Source organism: Macaca thibetana, chromosome 8, assembly GCF_024542745.1.
Source record: "Macaca thibetana thibetana isolate TM-01 chromosome 8, ASM2454274v1, whole genome shotgun sequence".
Taxonomy (NCBI): domain Eukaryota; kingdom Metazoa; phylum Chordata; class Mammalia; order Primates; family Cercopithecidae; genus Macaca; species Macaca thibetana.
Window position 1 is genome coordinate 135,127,992 of NC_065585.1, and position 19,923 is coordinate 135,147,914.

The 19,923-nt window shown below is 46.9% G+C and overlaps 1 protein-coding gene and 1 pseudogene across 6 annotated transcripts in view; both read left to right on the forward strand.

Annotated features, from left to right (window-relative positions):
* LOC126961111 (defensin alpha 4-like) overlaps nt 1-19,923 on the forward strand; it is an 84,532-nt pseudogene that overhangs the window by 24,743 nt on the left and 39,866 nt on the right.
* LOC126961099 (rhesus theta defensin-1/2 subunit B) overlaps nt 1-19,923 on the forward strand; it is a 44,398-nt gene that overhangs the window by 17,408 nt on the left and 7,067 nt on the right. For 2 of the 6 annotated variants that reach the window (XM_050801151.1, XM_050801146.1), the window contains exons 2-3: nt 4,711-4,897; nt 5,582-5,816. The exons of 1 other annotated variant lie outside the window; for it this stretch is intronic. In XM_050801151.1, coding sequence (XP_050657108.1) covers nt 4,723-4,897; nt 5,582-5,637 — 231 coding nt within the window. In that variant the 5' untranslated portion in view covers nt 4,711-4,722 and the 3' untranslated portion in view covers nt 5,638-5,816. Of the gene's footprint in view, nt 1-3,239; nt 3,358-4,710; nt 4,898-5,581; nt 5,817-14,499; nt 14,618-15,971; nt 16,159-16,842; nt 17,078-19,923 lie in introns of those variants that run through there. 3 more of the 6 variants (XM_050801145.1, XM_050801147.1, XM_050801150.1) reach the window with 3 other exon arrangements.

Here is a 19,923-nt window from a genome sequence, read left to right on the forward strand (position 1 = left end):
GCCATCAGTGACTCAGAGCCACTTGCAGCGCATTCTGTGCTCCCCTGAACTCCTAAAATCACTCTGGGTGCTGCTGGTACGGCTGCTGCTGAACCAGACACACAGAGGCTGACAGGTTGTGCAACAGCAGCAGTAAACAGAATACCCAGAACCCACATCCTTTCTTATGTGAACACCTGGGAAGACCACCACCACCGGGATGGCCCCAACATCAGACAACAGTGCCCCTGCCCAGGAGATCATCCAGGGAGACATCAGCTTCATAGGAACCAGACACAACAATGTATCTCATTATTTTTCAACTTTTATTTTAGATTTCTGGGTTCATGTTCAGGTTTGTTATATGCAGGGTGAATCTATAGGGCGATGTTGAGGGTGTGGGTACAACTTACCCCATCACCCAGATAGACAGTGTACTACACAATAGACAGGTCAACAACATTTGCCTCCCTCCCTCCCTGGTCCCTCTCCCAGTCCGCTGCAGCTAAGCCTGGGAGGGAAGGACATCAGGACACTGGGTTAGGGGTGAGAAAGGCAGAACTAGGAGCCACCACTGACTTGGAGCCACTTGCAGTGCATTCTGTGCTCCCTGAACTCCTAAAATCACTCTGGGAGCTGCTGGTTTGGGAAATTCTTCCTGCCTTTATGGTTTGGGAAATTCTTCCTGCCTTTATGTCCATGAGTCCATGATTACCCACTGTGTAGCTCCCACTTACAAGTGAGATCATGTGATGTTTGGTTTTCTGCTCCTGCATTAATTCACTAAGGATAATGGCTTCCAGCTGCATCCATCTTGCTGCAAACGACACAATTTCATTCTCTTTTATGACTGCAGTATCCCATGGTGTATGTGTACCACAGTTTCTTCAGCCAGTTCCCCACTGATGGGCATCTAGGTTGATTCCATGTCTTTGTTATTGTGAATGATGCTCGCATGAACATATGAGTGCATGTGTCTTGGTGGAATCAGAGTTTTGTGTTAAGTTATTTGGCAGATCTCTAAAACTGCTTGCCACTTGTGCCTGAACACATTAACACTCCCCCAATAGTGTATAACTGTTCTCTTCTCTATGCATTCCTGCCAATATCTGTTATTTTTGACTTTTTAATAACAGCCATTCTGACTAGTGTGAGATGGTGTCTCTTTGAGGATTTAATTTACATTCGTTAATGATCAGTAAGGTAAAGCATTTTTTTCATGTTTGTTAGCCTCTTGTATGTCTTTTCTTGAGAAGTATCTGTTCATGCCCTGGCACATATTTTAAAGGGGTCATTTCTTTTTTGCTTACTTATTTGTTTAAGTCCCTTGTAGAGGAAAATCACTTTGACTACGAGGTCACCCCCAACCAGCCTCTCTTTCTTCTACAGGTACGGACCTCACCATCCCCGAGACATAGTGTGGAGTCATGTCCAGGATCCAAACTCTTGCCTTGTTGCTTCCTTTGCCTCGTTCTTTGCTGGGTACCCCAAGGATGACATCATTGAGTGGAATTTTGCTGAGCTCACCATTTGCCTTCAGTGTAATCCCATTATTTTAAGATGCAAGGAACTCTCAGCGTCTCAGTCATATTGTAAGGCTGCCCTAGAAGCTACGCAAAAACTGTGAATATGGGAGATCTGTGTGTAATAACCCAATGCCCGAATCTAAACAGCTGTGCCAGTAATAACACTCACGCGATGCTGTGGAAATGCTAATGGACTGGAGTGTGCCCTGTGTGCAGGAAGCGGGTCCAGGTGTCACTTCTTTCAGAAATGGGACATTTCCAAAACCCAGAGATTATCCTCACTTGCAAACACACCCCTTCATATTCTGCCCCTATAACCTCATCCTTGGGCCCCTCCACGCACCTACTAATGCCCCAGGAAATAAAACCATCACCAGGGCTTCAGTCTCCCTAAGCAGCCCAAATTTCTTCTTGTGCTGGGATGAGACTGTTGCTCACTTCCTCCAGTGCTGAAGGTCTTGGGCCTGCCACACATCAGGAACTCTCTGCTTCCTCAGAGGGACAGCTGACCCCACTGCTCTGCCATAGTGACCACCACCCCTAACAAGGCTTGAGATAACTCCTCTTTACTTAAGGTTGAGACAGACACTGTACCTCTCCATCCACTACCCCCAGTTCTCCACAGCCCAATGCCTGCTGCCTTCACATAGAGCTATAGGGGAGGCCCTGAGCACCCAGCCTCCTGGACCAGTGCTGTATAGGACCCTCCTATGGCGGCAGGGGCTGCCCAATCTGCACACTGGGTTCAGAAACCTCACCATTGGTATTTATTGCCTCAGGAGTGACTACATTCTTTTCCCATGTCTAGAAACCTTATCCCATCTACCTCACTAGGAGAAGGAGGAGGAGGGTTGGTAGTGGTACATTTTAAAATGTGCATTGGTCTCCCTAGGGCTTCTCCTCAAATAACACATGAGAGACCACAGGAGCTAAATCCTGTGCATCTCAAGCAAACAGTGATCATCCTACTCAGGCTGTGTGTATGGAGACTCATAAGCCTGCCCAAAATTGGCTAGAGAGCAAGGAAATTGAGCACACAGCACCAGGTGATGCAAGCTAACACCCGTCTTGCTGCCACCTTTGCTGCCCCCCGAGAGACTTCCAAGAGACGTTAGTTCTCAAGCAGCAAACCCAGTAGTCCTTGGACCGGATGGTCCGAGATACTCGGTTAGCCTTAAGCTGTCCATTGCCCAAGCAATGAGGCAATTGTCTGCTCTAGGGAACCACAGGCTGTGTGCACATCCTTAACGACCCAACAAACTTGCCCTGCCTGAAAACACAAGCCGAGATGGGATTCAGTCTCCCCCATGTGTCCTGCAACATCCCAGCCCAGCCATCGGCTTTGATGTGTTGTTATGGTTAGAGCACAGGTACTGCGGAGGCTGGTTCAGCACAAGATTCCTCATCCTCTCCTGTGCATGGGTGTCAATCGTGTCCTTGCTTCTCTAACAGAGCGTATCCTGTGACATGCAGGCCAGGCTCTCCTGGGGGCTTTAAGTAATCCCTTGATGCAGCAAGCTCAGCCTCAGCCATCTCGGGGTCCATTGTCTTAGGAGTCATGGAGAATCCATCGTTGGTTGCTGCCTGGGCCTGGCCAGGGCTGACCAAGGAAGATGAGGGGACCCTCTGTCTGAATCCCAGCTTCCCACCAAATTTCTCAACTGCCCTTTTCACCAGAGTTATTTAATATACCCAACGGAAAGTAACCCAGGATATTAGGACACCTGATCCCAAATGACTCTTAAATAGGGAAGTCCTCTGCTGTTTGTGCACGGCTGCTCTTGCTACAGGAGACCCAGGACAGAGGACTGCTGTCTGCCCTCTCTCTTCACTCTGCCTAACTTGAGGATCTGTAAGTAACACAAAACTTAAACTTTCCTGTCGAGGTTTGAACATTGAAGCTGTGCCCCCAATCTGACCTGTGACTCCTGGGTCACCCCAGAGGGACCTAGTGGGTGAATCCCCTGCTGTGCATTTCTGTCTGAACCTCTGGGGGCTGCTGGGAGCATTGGCTACCAGCTCAATTAATAGAGAAACTCAAGGAATTTCCTTCTAATTATACATGTCCTATTTGACACGTCCAACAGAGACAACAATAGCTCCTTAAAACATCCTTTTATTTGGAGAGAAGCTGATCCTGCTCCTTGGCCTGTTTTTCAATCAGGTTATTTGTTATTTGCTATTGAGTTGTTTGACTTCTTACGTATTTAGATATTTACCCTTTCTACCACTTAGGGTTTGCAACTATTATCTTTCATTTTCTGAGTTGCTTTTTCACTCAGTTGATTATTTGTTTGTTGGTTTCTTTTTTGACTTGCAGATGCTTTAGAGGTCAAGGCAGCCCCACTTGCCTCTTTTCCCATTTATTGCCTGTGTCTTTGGTGTCGTAGCAAAGACATCATTACCAACATCAACGTCAAAGCGTCATCTTCATATATTCCTCTCGTCGTTTTATGGTTTCAGGTCTATGTTTGGGTCTTCGATCCATTTTGAGTTGATTTGTGTATATAGTATATGATAAAGGACCACATGTATACAAACATCAAATCCTAAGGTGCAGTACAGTAGATATATACCATTTTTAATTCTTATTCACATCTCTATAGAGCTGGAAACAAATTTTTGGCTGTAGATGAACTTTTTACCTCGATATGTCAGTGTTCATTTCACCTATCATATGATAGGGTCATTGTTCTCTTCACACTGGCCCCTACAGGAGGCTACTCACCCCATGCCTTCAGGAGTGTGGTCAAGCCCTTGATGCCTCCAATAAATGACTCTTTACTTGATAGGAATTCATGCCTGCTGCCAGAGTGTAGACCTACAGAGAGTAGTAGGGCCAACTGCAGGAAGAGACATTTGTCACCTGACCTCATTGAATAAAATCACTGCTGTTATCCTTTGCTAGACGAGTTAAAAGTAAATATTTCGTAAAGTGAGAAACAGGAATCCTCATCATCATCCTCTCCAAACCAGCACAGACACTAAACATAGAGATTCAAACTAGAGTGAAAGCTGGGAGAGAAAAAGAAGAAAACATGGACATTGAGACCAATGGGATCCCACACAATCTCCAACGAAATGCACACCTCCTCTCTCTGAGAAGGTTCAAGGTTTCCTGTCTCTGAGCCTTCTCTCTGCAGACATAGTAATCCAGACTAACTCCTCTCTCCCGACCTGTCCGCTCCTGCTCTCCCTCTTCCAGGTCACTCCAGCCATGAGGACCTTTGCCCTCCTCACTGCCATGCTTCTCCTGGTGGCCCTGCAGGCTCAGGCAGAGGCACGTCAGGCAAGAGCTGATGAAGCTGCCGCCCAGCAGCAGCCTGGAGCAGATGATCAGGGAATGGCTCATTCCTTTACATGGCCTGAAAACGCCGCTCTTCCGCTTTCAGGTGAGACAGGCCGGCATGCAGAGCTGCAGGGTCTAGAGGGATGGATGGGAGACAGAGTCGGGAATCGAGTCTCAGTGGTCCTTGTCACCTAGATGGCTTCATTTAGCATCTCTGGGCCTTGGTTTTCCAATCTATAAATTGAATAGGGAACCAAATAAATCTAGCAGGTTTTCTGTCTATAAAGACTTGAGGCAGCTCTGCCTGGAGAGTAACCATTCTTTTATTCCTTTACTTCCTTAACGATCCTTTCACTTTAGAGAATCAATAAAATTAAAAAATAAGACTTGAAATCAACATATGTCTGTGAAATTCAGTAGGTTTAAGATATGAAGAGACAGTCTGACTAGCTCTTTCTGGATTCAAACAAGTCATCTTCATTACATGGATAATATTTGACTGTATCTATACAACCGTTTCTAAGAGTAGAGCCAAGCCTAAGAGTGCGTTCAGGTGTGTGTCTGATGGGACAGAAGCACAACAATGAAAGCAAATGAGAATAAGTCTCAAATCCTGTGTGACCAGCACTGCTCTGTGTATTTATTCTTATTGACTGAAGTTGTTCATGCTACCGGCCCTAATGCAGCCGACATCACTCATTAGCTAGCACATGACTTCTCCAGGATTCCCTTTGCCACCCACTGCTGACCTTCTGATCCATTTACGATGCTCTCTCTGTGTTCCCAGAGTCAGCGAAAGGCTTGAGGTGCATTTGCACACGAGGATTCTGCCGTTTGTTATAATGTCACCTTGGGTCCTGCGCTTTTCGTGGTTGACTCCACCGGATCTGCTGCCGCTGAGCTTCCAGAATCAAGAAAAATATGCTCAGAAGTTACTTTGAGAGTTAAAAGAAATTCTTGCTACTGCTGTACCTTCTCCTCAGTTTCCTTTTCTCATCCCAAATAAATACCTTATCGCAAGATTTCTGTCTTTACATTCTTTCCCCTTTGATGTGTCTTTGTGCCTCAAGACACTTGGGATGCACCTTCCAGAATCCTAAGGTTTTAAACAAAACAATATTCCACATTCTAGGAATTTCAAGCAGGAGTTTGGGCTTCAGACTCAAATGGAAATGAAGGCCCAAATCACACCATCAATCTCCCCATCCACTGCTTTGTATTTTCACTCTGCCTCATTGGCTCTGGATCCACTCTCAAAGAGCTCCCGTGTGCTGGGCATACAATCATTGTCAGTTTAAAGTTCATGCAGTCACAAAATCATTCCTCCACAGGAGAAACCAACATGCTCTGTACTGAACAATTGGAGTTTTATCGAACGCGTCCCAGTCACACATTTACCTTTTAAGACATAGGGCTACAGGAGATCCACTGAAACAACTTTAAGAGGGAAATGGGTTGTTAGCAAAGGTGGGATTATGGTACAGAAAGCGCAGCAGCCCACACCAGGAAGTCCAGATTAAGAGCACCCTCCAGTCATGTCTACTAAGACCTGGATTTCACTCCCATAAAGTCATCTTCACACCCACAAAATGCACATGCACAAATGCTCCACTGCACTTTGCAACACGCATGCTCTTGTGTTGCCTTAACACCTCTGAGAACCTGATTCTGCCTGGAAAACACAGCTTCAGAGGAGATAAGGGATGTGGGAGGGAAAGCGATTCACCAGGAACACGGCAGCCTTCTTGTTTCTGCAGGGTGCTGAGGCAGCTCAGGGTTCCTGGCACCCCACTGAGACACCGCATGGATGGGGAAGCCCATGCAGAACTCAGGGAGGACAGAGTGGGCGCCAACCTCAGTGCATCTCCTCTAGCTCACCCAGGGTTCAACCTTTCCTGCCTTTGTCTTCAGGGAAGTTGATGCCAATGGCTCTCCCTACTGCAACAGTCTGATTCCTATTTCACCATCTTCAATAAGCGCCTCCTTCACATTTCTAAAACGTCTTGGTGAATTTTTTTTGTACAACAAATGAAATAGGTTTCTTTTGTTATTTCTTATTTTCTAAACTCGGCTACAAGCAAACCCAGAAGGAAAGAGATCTGAAAAGTACTCATTCTGTTTTAGGAATATCTGAATTTTTTCCTTTTTCACTAAGAAACAAACAACTCGTGAAGAACCTAAGGGAAAGAGCTCACTCTAACATTTCCTCTCAGTCAGCCTCCCAACCTCTCAATGCTGTATCCTCCTGGCTGACAGTGACCCCCACCTATGTTCCAGCCCTCCACCCCATGGTCCTGCCACCACCTGGAATTCCTCCATCTCTCAATCTCAAGTATGAAGGTCCCAGTCGCTGAGTCACCGGCTCTCCTTCCACCCTCTCCCATAGCCATCCCTCCGTCCCTGCTGATCAGAACCAGTAAGGCTGTTCTCCCACAGAAATGTGCATGGGAATCATCCGGGAGTCTGTTCCCCAGGCTGCACCCGGGACACCTGTCATCTGCCCTCATTTCCTCTTCTTATGCACTGTACTGTCTTTAACTCAGATTCTCTGAGCTAGGTAACGTTTCTATATCATTTTCAGGCATGTTAGTTGAGTTTTGCATTCAAATTTAAGAAACCACAACAAGCTGAGTTAACATTTTCACTGCCACACCTGAAAATTAGGAAAGAATTCTGGCTTCATAAAATCCCCGATTGAAGGACCTAAAGCATAAGTGACCTTGTTGTCTTTACCTTGTATTCCCATTTTTCTCTTGGGGGGGGGGGGGGGGGGGGGGGGGGGGGGGGGGGGGGGGGGGGGGGGGGGGGGGGGGGGGGGGGGGGGGGGGGGGGGGGGGGGGGGGGGGGGGGGGTGGGGGGGGGGGGGGGGGGGGGGGGGGGGGGGGGGGGGGGGGGGGGGGGGGGGGGGGGGGGGGGGGGGGGGGGGGGGGGGGGGGGGGGGGGGGGGGGGGGGGGGATCTTAACTTGGGTTCTCTCCCCAGGTGGCAGCCATGTGAATTGTGGTTATCTCCCCACGGCCTCCGTTGCTCATCTCAGGGAGAAAACCCCTACTTCTCTCTCCATTGTTTCAGCCAACTCCCGAGTCCCATGCCCTCCTCTGAGTCTGTCACTGAGGGGAGAGGTTGAGACTCCACCTGGATCCCACACTACCCCTGCTCCACACAGGAAAAATTCACACTGAGAATGGGAGAGGAAGGTTCCTCAGTCACTCCATAGAGTTCACAATTCCACGCCCCCACCACAATGGGCTCTGTGACACTTTGAGAAAAAATCTAGAAAATTCACTCCTATTTCATCAATATATTAGAGAAGTTGAGATTTACACACACAGAATATGTACATATGCAATTCCTCACCAATACTGTGAAAATGCCCTCTGTTCATCTAGGACTGTGTGAAAAGACAACACAAAAGTTAATGGATTAAAACAGCACGATCAGGTCTTCATTCACACATTTGCGATTGGGACATGGCTCCCTCCACAGGCATCAGAGGAGAGGTGTTGCTGGGATCTGAAAACCTCATGGCCAAGATGCTTGTGCACAGGTAGAGGGAGTGCTGGGCTGGCTCAGTGGGAGTTCTGACAGGCTGAGGGATGAGACCTTGTGATGCACTGAGGCCAGGTCATGCCAGCTCATGACACAGAAGATAGGTGTGACAACTTTTATCCCACTCAGAGTTAGGAGGATTTGAACCAGAGAGATGTACAAACACTGCATATCAGCGTTTTCTTTTTCCTAGAAAGCTGGTTGCTCTGGGTTCTCTAGCTCATGCTTGAAGGTGGTCTCAGTACCACATTTTATGCAACGCTTAGACTACCTCCAAGCAGGGTATCCGGGCTTCAAAGGCAACGGCAATCTTAGTAGATGTGGGGTGCTGAAAAAAAAAATACCATACACCAAGTGACTTTTAAACAACAGAAATATGTTTCTCAGTGTTCTCGAGTTTGAGAAGTCCAAATCAAGGTGCCAACAGATTTCTTTCTGGTGACGACCAGCATTTTGGTTCATAGGCAGCATCTTCTCACTGCTTCCTCACCTGAGGGAAGGAATGAAGGAGCTCTCTGGGGCCTCTTCCTCAGGGGCACTAATCCTATTCATGAGGACTCCACCCTCCTGAACATATCTCCTCCCAGAAAGCCCCACCTTTTCATGCTATCATCTGGGGGAGGGATTTCAACACATGAATTTCAGATGAACAAAAACATTCAGGCTGCAGCACCATACAATACAGAGGAAGTGAAAGATACGAACTTCTTATGTCCTTAGCCCAGCAAATGCCGTGGTGCTAAGTCAGGTGTGTTCAACTGGTCAAGATGTCACCCAACGTAGATTCAACAGAAGAGGATTTCACCTCCATTTTTATGTGGAAAGAGTCAGGGATTTAGGGCCACATTTCAAAACAGCTCAAGGAAGTTTTCACTTCATGGTTTATTGTAAAATTGCTGCAGACGACAACACTAGACACATAGACAACCTGAGAGCGGCAGCTGGGAAAGGCAGACAACGTGCAGGGAACTTGGAGTTCCTGCTTGTCCCAGCTGAATCTGCAGGCCCGGGAGTCTCTGTGTGGCACAGGCAGGACCAGGCCCCGCCCTACAGGGTGGTGGACAAACGGCTGAGGGGAGGGACAGGACGGTGCACTCTGAGGAGCTGGAATGTGGCCAGTTCTCCCCAGAGCTCATCCCCATGCAACCCCGCTCTGCCTCACACTAACATGCACGCTGTGTTCCACAACAGCCCTTTCCTACTGGGTCAAAACCAAGTCTCAGGGGCATGCCGAAGGTCCACACACACTGTGTCTGCTGGAGCCACCAGACAGCCTCAAAGTGTGTGGGAATATTCTTGCTGCTCTGGAGGCCCCTCTCCTCTCATGGGCACACCTGCTCCCTCACCCACTATTTCTGTAGAATATTTCCTTCAACTGATGATGTCAAGGCACTTATGGAGAGTTCAGACTCACTTCAATATTCCCTGGAACTTCAAATGCATGTGTATGAAAGACCAGCTTAAGACATGTCTACTGACACCGGGTGTTGACACTGGTGGAAAGAATGGGAAAATCGGGATAACGGGGGGACTGAGGGTAAACATGGAAGAGAACGTGTTGCAAAGATGTTGCGGGAAGTCAGGGACCCCAAATGGAGGGGCCGGCTGAAGCCATGGCAGAAGAACATAAATTGTGAAGATTTCATGGACATGTATTAGTTGCCCAAATTAATACTTTTACAATTTCTTATGCCCGTCTTTACTGCAATCTCGGAACACAAATTGCGAAGATTTCATGGACACTTATCAGTGAATAAGTGAAATCAATACACTTGTGATTTCCAATGCCTGTCTTTATTTTAATCTCTTAATCCTGTCATCTTCGTAAACTGGGGATGCATGTCGCCTCAGGACCCTGTGATGATTGCGTTAACTGCACAAATTGGTTAAACAATATGAAATCTGGGCACCTTGAAAAAAGAACAGGATACCAGTGATGTTCAGGGAACAAGGGAGATAACCATTAGGTCTGGCTGCCTCAGAACCTGGTGGAACAGAGCCATATTTCTCTCCTTTCAAAAGAAAATAGGAGAAATATTGCTGAATTCTTTTTCTCAGCAAGGAACATCCCTGAGAAAGAGAATGCATTCCTAGGGGGATGTGTCTAAAATGACCGCCCTGGGGACATCTGTCTTTTACGGTTGCAGATAAGGGATGAAATAAGCCCTGGTCTCCCGTAGCACTCCCATGCCTATTAGGACGAGGAAATCCCCGCCTAATAAATTTTGGTCAGACCGGTTGTCTGCTCTCAAACCCTGTCTCCCGGTAAGATGTTATTAATGAAATGCGTGTCTGAAACTTCATTAGCAATTTTAATTTCACCCTGGTCCTGTGATCTCGCCCTGCCTCCATTTGCCTTGTAACACTGTATTACCTTATGAAACATGTGATCTCTGTGACCCACACCTATTCATACACTGCCTCCCCTTTTAAAAATCACTAACAAAACTTGCTGGTTTTCTGACTTGGGGGGCATCACAGAACCTGTCAACATGTGATGTCTCCCCTGGTCAACCAGCTTTAAAATTTATCTCTTTGTAATTTTTCCCTTTATTTCTCAAACTGGCCAACACTAAGGGAAACAGAAAAGAACCCACATTGAATTATCGGGGGCGGGTTCCCCCGCTACAAAGACTTTTAGACAAAACTCCTGATTGCTTAAACTCCAGAGTTCTTCCAACGTTCTAGGGCAGTCTGAAAAGAATGTGAAAGGGACTGCAAGAGAAGAATCTCTGTGCTAGTTGGGATGAAAGTTTGAAAGCCACTGGACAAGGAACAGGTACAACCTCAACAGACTGGGAACCCAGTGGGTCCTGGGAATGGAGTGCCATGCACTAGCCTGCAGTGCTCACCGCTGCAGCTAAGCCTGGGAGGGAAGGACATCAGGACACTGGGTTAGGGGTGAGGAAGGCAGAACCAGGAGCCATCAGTGACTCAGAGCCACTTGCAGCGCATTCTGTGCTCCCTGAACTCCTAAAATCACTCTGGGTGCTGCTGGTACGGCTGCTGCTGAACCAGACACACAGAGGCTGACAGGTTGTGCAACAGCAGCAGTAAACAGAATACCCAGAACCCACATCCTTTCTTATGTGAACACCTGGGAAGACCACCACCACCGGGATGGCCCCAACATCAGACAACAGTGCCCCTGCCCAGGAGATCATCCAGGGAGACATCAGCTTCATAGGAACCAGACACAACAATGTATCTCATTATTTTTCAACTTTTATTTTAGATTTCTGGGTTCATGTTCAGGTTTGTTATATGCAGGGTGAATCTATAGGGCGATGTTGAGGGTGTGGGTACAACTTACCCCATCACCCAGATAGACAGTGTACTACACAATAGACAGGTCAACAACATTTGCCTCCCTCCCTCCCTGGTCCCTCTCCCAGTCCGCTGCAGCTAAGCCTGGGAGGGAAGGACATCAGGACACTGGGTTAGGGGTGAGAAAGGCAGAACTAGGAGCCACCACTGACTTGGAGCCACTTGCAGTGCATTCTGTGCTCCCTGAACTCCTAAAATCACTCTGGGAGCTGCTGGTTTGGGAAATTCTTCCTGCCTTTATGGTTTGGGAAATTCTTCCTGCCTTTATGTCCATGAGTCCATGATTACCCACTGTGTAGCTCCCACTTACAAGTGAGATCATGTGATGTTTGGTTTTCTGCTCCTGCATTAATTCACTAAGGATAATGGCTTCCAGCTGCATCCATCTTGCTGCAAACGACACAATTTCATTCTCTTTTATGACTGCAGTATCCCATGGTGTATGTGTACCACAGTTTCTTCAGCCAGTTCCCCACTGATGGGCATCTAGGTTGATTCCATGTCTTTGTTATTGTGAATGATGCTCGCATGAACATATGAGTGCATGTGTCTTGGTGGAATCAGAGTTTTGTGTTAAGTTATTTGGCAGATCTCTAAAACTGCTTGCCACTTGTGCCTGAACACATTAACACTCCCCCAATAGTGTATAACTGTTCTCTTCTCTATGCATTCCTGCCAATATCTGTTATTTTTGACTTTTTAATAACAGCCATTCTGACTAGTGTGAGATGGTGTCTCTTTGAGGATTTAATTTACATTCGTTAATGATCAGTAAGGTAAAGCATTTTTTTCATGTTTGTTAGCCTCTTGTATGTCTTTTCTTGAGAAGTATCTGTTCATGCCCTGGCACATATTTTAAAGGGGTCATTTCTTTTTTGCTTACTTATTTGTTTAAGTCCCTTGTAGAGGAAAATCACTTTGACTACGAGGTCACCCCCAACCAGCCTCTCTTTCTTCTACAGGTACGGACCTCACCATCCCCGAGACATAGTGTGGAGTCATGTCCAGGATCCAAACTCTTGCCTTGTTGCTTCCTTTGCCTCGTTCTTTGCTGGGTACCCCAAGGATGACATCATTGAGTGGAATTTTGCTGAGCTCACCATTTGCCTTCAGTGTAATCCCATTATTTTAAGATGCAAGGAACTCTCAGCGTCTCAGTCATATTGTAAGGCTGCCCTAGAAGCTACGCAAAAACTGTGAATATGGGAGATCTGTGTGTAATAACCCAATGCCCGAATCTAAACAGCTGTGCCAGTAATAACACTCACGCGATGCTGTGGAAATGCTAATGGACTGGAGTGTGCCCTGTGTGCAGGAAGCGGGTCCAGGTGTCACTTCTTTCAGAAATGGGACATTTCCAAAACCCAGAGATTATCCTCACTTGCAAACACACCCCTTCATATTCTGCCCCTATAACCTCATCCTTGGGCCCCTCCACGCACCTACTAATGCCCCAGGAAATAAAACCATCACCAGGGCTTCAGTCTCCCTAAGCAGCCCAAATTTCTTCTTGTGCTGGGATGAGACTGTTGCTCACTTCCTCCAGTGCTGAAGGTCTTGGGCCTGCCACACATCAGGAACTCTCTGCTTCCTCAGAGGGACAGCTGACCCCACTGCTCTGCCATAGTGACCACCCCTAACAAGGCTTGAGATAACTCCTCTTTACTTAAGGTTGAGACAGACACTGTACCTCTCCATCCACTACCCCCAGTTCTCCACAGCCCAATGCCTGCTGCCTTCACATAGAGCTATAGGGGAGGCCCTGAGCACCCAGCCTCCTGGACCAGTGCTGTATAGGACCCTCCTATGGCGGCAGGGGCTGCCCAATCTGCACACTGGGTTCAGAAACCTCACCATTGGTATTTATTGCCTCAGGAGTGACTACATTCTTTTCCCATGTCTAGAAACCTTATCCCATCTACCTCACTAGGAGAAGGAGGAGGAGGGTTGGTAGTGGTACATTTTAAAATGTGCATTGGTCTCCCTAGGGCTTCTCCTCAAATAACACATGAGAGACCACAGGAGCTAAATCCTGTGCATCTCAAGCAAACAGTGATCATCCTACTCAGGCTGTGTGTATGGAGACTCATAAGCCTGCCCAAAATTGGCTAGAGAGCAAGGAAATTGAGCACACAGCACCAGGTGATGCAAGCTAACACCCGTCTTGCTGCCACCTTTGCTGCCCCCCGAGAGACTTCCAAGAGACGTTAGTTCTCAAGCAGCAAACCCAGTAGTCCTTGGACCGGATGGTCCGAGATACTCGGTTAGCCTTAAGCTGTCCATTGCCCAAGCAATGAGGCAATTGTCTGCTCTAGGGAACCACAGGCTGTGTGCACATCCTTAACGACCCAACAAACTTGCCCTGCCTGAAAACACAAGCCGAGATGGGATTCAGTCTCCCCCATGTGTCCTGCAACATCCCAGCCCAGCCATCGGCTTTGATGTGTTGTTATGGTTAGAGCACAGGTACTGCGGAGGCTGGTTCAGCGCAAGATTCCTCATCCTCTCCTGTGCATGGGTGTCAATCGTGTCCTTGCTTCTCTAACAGAGCGTATCCTGTGACATGCAGGCCAGGCTCTCCTGGGGGCTTTAAGTAATCCCTTGATGCAGCAAGCTCAGCCTCAGCCATCTCGGGGTCCATTGTCTTAGGAGTCATGGAGAATCCATCGTTGGTTGCTGCCTGGGCCTGGCCAGGGCTGACCAAGGAAGATGAGGGGACCCTCTGTCTGAATCCCAGCTTCCCACCAAATTTCTCAACTGCCCTTTTCACCAGAGTTATTTAATATACCCAACGGAAAGTAACCCAGGATATTAGGACACCTGATCCCAAATGACTCTTAAATAGGGAAGTCCTCTGCTGTTTGTGCACGGCTGCTCTTGCTACAGGAGACCCAGGACAGAGGACTGCTGTCTGCCCTCTCTCTTCACTCTGCCTAACTTGAGGATCTGTAAGTAACACAAAACTTAAACTTTCCTGTCGAGGTTTGAACATTGAAGCTGTGCCCCCAATCTGACCTGTGACTCCTGGGTCACCCCAGAGGGACCTAGTGGGTGAATCCCCTGCTGTGCATTTCTGTCTGAACCTCTGGGGGCTGCTGGGAGCATTGGCTACCAGCTCAATTAATAGAGAAACTCAAGGAATTTCCTTCTAATTACACATGTCCTATTTGACACGTCCAACAGAGACAACAATAGCTCCTTAAAACATCCTTTTATTGGAGAGAAGCTGATCCTGCTCCTTGGCCTGTTTTTCAATCAGGTTATTTGTTATTTGCTATTGAGTTGTTTGACTTCTTACGTATTTAGATATTTACCCTTTCTACCACTTAGGGTTTGCAACTATTATCTTTCATTTTCTGAGTTGCTTTTTCACTCAGTTGATTATTTGTTTGTTGGTTTCTTTTTTGACTTGCAGATGCTTTAGAGGTCAAGGCAGCCCCACTTGCCTCTTTTCCCATTTATTGCCTGTGTCTTTGGTGTCGTAGCAAAGACATCATTACCAACATCAACGTCAAAGCGTCATCTTCATATATTCCTCTCGTCGTTTTATGGTTTCAGGTCTATGTTTGGGTCTTCGATCCATTTTGAGTTGATTTGTGTATATAGTATATGATAAAGGACCACATGTATACAAACATCAAATCCTAAGGTGCAGTACAGTAGATATATACCATTTTTAATTATTATTCACATCTCTATAGAGCTGGAAACAAATTTTTGGCTGTAGATGAACTTTTTACCTCGATATGTCAGTGTTCATTTCACCTATCATATGATAGGGTCATTGTTCTCTTCACACTGGCCCCTACAGGAGGCTACTCACCCCATGCCTTCAGGAGTGTGGTCAAGCCCTTGATGCCTCCAATAAATGACTCTTTACTTGATAGGAATTCATGCCTGCTGCCAGAGTGTAGACCTACAGAGAGTAGTAGGGCCAACTGCAGGAAGAGACATTTGTCACCTGACCTCATTGAATAAAATCACTGCTGTTATCCTTTGCTAGACGAGTTAAAAGTAAATATTTCGTAAAGTGAGAAACAGGAATCCTCATCATCATCCTCCTCTCCAAACCAGCACAGACACTAAACATAGAGATTCAAACTAGAGTGAAAGCTGGGAGAGAAAAGAAGAAAACATGGACATTGAGACCAATGGGATCCCACACAATCTCCAACGAAATGCACACCTCCTCTCTCTGAGAAGGTTCAAGGTTTCCTGTCTCTGAGCCTTCTCTCTGCAGACATAGTAATCCAGACTAACTCCTCTCTCCCGACCTGTCCGCTCCTGCTCTCCCTCTTCCAGGTCACTCCAGCCATGAGGACCTTTGCCCTCCTCACTGCCATGCTTCTCCTGGTGGCCCTGCAGGCTCAGGCAGAGGCACGTCAGGCAAGAGCTGATGAAGCTGCCGCCCAGCAGCAGCCTGGAGCAGATGATCAGGGAATGGCTCATTCCTTTACATGGCCTGAAAACGCCGCTCTTCCGCTTTCAGGTGAGACAGGCCGGCATGCAGAGCTGCAGGGTCTAGAGGGATGGATGGGAGACAGAGTCGGGAATCGAGTCTCAGTGGTCCTTGTCACCTAGATGGCTTCATTTAGCATCTCTGGGCCTTGGTTTTCCAATCTATAAATTGAATAGGGAACCAAATAAATCTAGCAGGTTTTCTGTCTATAAAGACTTGAGGCAGCTCTGCCTGGAGAGTAACCATTCTTTTATTCCTTTACTTCCTTAACGATCCTTTCACTTTAGAGAATCAATAAAATTAAAAAATAAGACTTGAAATCAACATATGTCTGTGAAATTCAGTAGGTTTAAGATATGAAGAGACAGTCTGACTAGCTCTTTCTGGATTCAAACAAGTCATCTTCATTACATGGATAATATTTGACTGTATCTATACAACCGTTTCTAAGAGTAGAGCCAAGCCTAAGAGTGCGTTCAGGTGTGTGTCTGATGGGGCAGAAGCACAACAATGAAAGCAAATGAGAATAAGTCTCAAATCCTGTGTGACCAGCACTGCTCTGTGTATTTATTCTTATTGACTGAAGTTGTTCATGCTACCGGCCCTAATGCAGCCGACATCACTCATTAGCTAGCACATGACTTCTCCAGGATTCCCTTTGCCACCCACTGCTGACCTTCTGATCCATTTACGATGCTCTCTCTGTGTTCCCAGAGTCAGCGAAAGGCTTGAGGTGCATTTGCACACGAGGATTCTGCCGTTTGTTATAATGTCACCTTGGGTCCTGCGCTTTTCGTGGTTGACTCCACCGGATCTGCTGCCGCTGAGCTTCCAGAATCAAGAAAAATATGCTCAGAAGTTACTTTGAGAGTTAAAAGAAATTCTTGCTACTGCTGTACCTTCTCCTCAGTTTCCTTTTCTCATCCCAAATAAATACCTTATCGCAAGATTTCTGTCTTTACATTCTTTCCCCTTTGATGTGTCTTTGTGCCTCAAGACACTTGGGATGCACCTTCCAGAATCCTAAGGTTTTAAACAAAACAATATTCCACATTCTAGGAATTTCAAGCAGGAGTTTGGGCTTCAGACTCAAATGGAAATGAAGGCCCCAAATCACACCATCAATCTCCCCATCCACTGCTTTGTATTTTCACTCTGCCTCATTGGCTCTGGATCCACTCTCAAAGAGCTCCGTGTGCTGGGCATACAATCATTGTCAGTTTAAAGTTCATGCAGTCACAAAATCATTCCTCCACAGGAGAAACCAACATGCTCTGTACTGAACAATTGGAGTTTTATCGAACGCGTCCCAGTCACACATTTACCTTTTAAGACATAGGGCTACAGGAGATCCACTGAAACAACTTTAAGAGGGAAATGGGTTGTTAGCAAAGGTGGGATTATGGTACAGAAAGCGCAGCAGCCCACACCAGGAAGTCCAGATTAAGAGCACCCTCCAGTCATGTCTACTAAGACCTGGATTTCACACCCATAAAGTCATCTTCACACCCAGAAAATACAGACGCACAAATGCTCCACTGCACTTTGCAACACGCATGCTCTTGTGTTGCCTTAACACCTCTGAGAACCTGATTCTGCCTGGAAAACACAGCTTCAGAGGAGATAAGGGATGTGGGAGGGAAAGCGATTCACCAGGAACACGGCAGCCTTCTTGTTTCTGCAGGGTGCTGAGGCAGCTCAGGGTTCCTGGCACCCCACTGAGACACCGCATGGATGGGGAAGCCCATGCAGAACTCAGGGAGGACAGAGTGGGCGCCAACCTCAGTGCATCTCCTCTAGCTCACCCAGGGTTCAACCTTTCCTGCCTTTGTCTTCAGGGAAGTTGATGCCAATGGCTCTCCCTACTGCAACAGTCTGATTCCTATTTCACCATCTTCAATAAGCGCCTCCTTCGCATTTTAAAACGTCTTGGTGAATTTTTTTTGTACAACAAATGAAATAGGTTTCTTTTGTTATTTCTTTTCTTATTTTCTAAACTCGGCTACAAGCAAACCCAGAAGGAAAGAGATCTGAAAAGGACTCATTCTGTTTTAGGAATACCTGAATTGTTTCCTTTTTCACTAAGAAACAAACAACTCATGACGAACCTAAGGGAAAGAGCTCACTCTAACATTTCCTCTCAGTCACCCTCCCAACCTCTCAATGCTGTATCCTCCTGGCTGACAGTGACTCCCACCTTTCTTTCAGCCCTCCACCCCATGGTCCTGCCACCACCTGGAATTCCTCCATCTCTCAATCTCAAGTATGAAGGTCCCAGTCGCTGACTCACCAGCTCTCCTTCCAGCCTCTCCCATAGCCATCCCTCCGTCCCTGCTGATCAGAACCAGTAAGGCTGTTCTCCCACAGAAATGTGCATGGGAATCATCCGGGAGTCTGTTCCCCAGGCTGCACCCGGGACACCTGTCATCTGCCCTCATTTCCTCTTCTTATGCACTGTACCGTCTTTAACTCAGATTATCTGAGCTAGGTAATGTTTTTATATCATTTTCAGGCATATTAGTTGAGTTTTGCATTCGAGTTTAAGAAACCACAATAAGCTGAGTTAACATTTTCACTGCCACACCTGAAAATTAAGAAAGAATTCTGGCTTCATGAAGTCCCTCATTGAAGGCCTCAAAGCATAAGTGACCTTGTTGTCTTTACCTGTTATTCCCCCCATTTTCCCTTTGATCTTAACTTGGACTCTCCCAGGTGACAGCCATGTGAATTGTGGTTATCTCCCCATGGCCTCCGTTGCTGATCTCAGGGAGAAAATCCCTACTTCTCTCTCCATTGTTTCAGCCAACTCCCAAGTCCCATGCCCTCCTCTGAGTCTGTCACTGAGGGGAGAGGTTGAGACTCCACCTGGATCCCATACTACCCCTGCTCCACACAGTAAAAATTCACACTAAGAATGGGAGAGGAGGGTTCTTCAGTCACTCCACAGAGTCCACAATTCCACGCCCCCACCACGATGGACTCTTTGTGACACTTTGGGAATAAGTTGAGAAAATTTGTTCCTATTTCCTCAAGATTTTAGAGAAGCTGAGATTTAAACACACAAAATATGTACAAATCCACTTCCTCACCAATACTGTGAAAATGCCCTCTGTTCATCTAGGGCTGTGTAAAAAGACACCAGAAAACGTAGTGGATTAAAACAGCACGATCAGGTCTTCATTCACACATTTGCTATTGTGACGTGGCTCCCTCCTCGGCCATCATAGGAGAGGTGCTGCTGGGATCTGAAAACCTCAGGGTCAAGATGCTTGCGCACAGATAGAGGGAGTGCTGGACTGGCTCAGGGGGAGTTCTGACAGGCTGAGCGATGAGACCCTGTGATGCACCGAGGCCAGGTCATGCCAGCTCATGAGAGAAAAGATAGGTGTGACACTTTATATCCCACTCAGAGCTAGGAGGATTTCAACCAGAGATTTATAAACACTGCATATCAGAGTTTGTTTTTCCTACAAAGCTGGTTGCTCTGTGTTCTCTAGCTCATCCTTGCAGTTGGGTTCAGCTCCTCTTTTTTCGCAGTGCTTAGACTTCCTCCAAGCATTGTATCTGGGCTTCAAAGGCACCAGCATTCTTAGCATATGTGGGGTTGAAAAAAAAAAATCATACACCAAGTGACTTATAAACAACAGAAATACATTTCTCAGTGTTCTCGAGAGTGAGAAGTCCAAATCAAGGTGCCAACAGATTTGGTGTCTGGTAAAGACCAGCTTCTAGGTTCATAGAGGGCATCTTCTCACTACTTCCTCACCTGAGGGAAGGAATGAAGGAGCTCTCTGA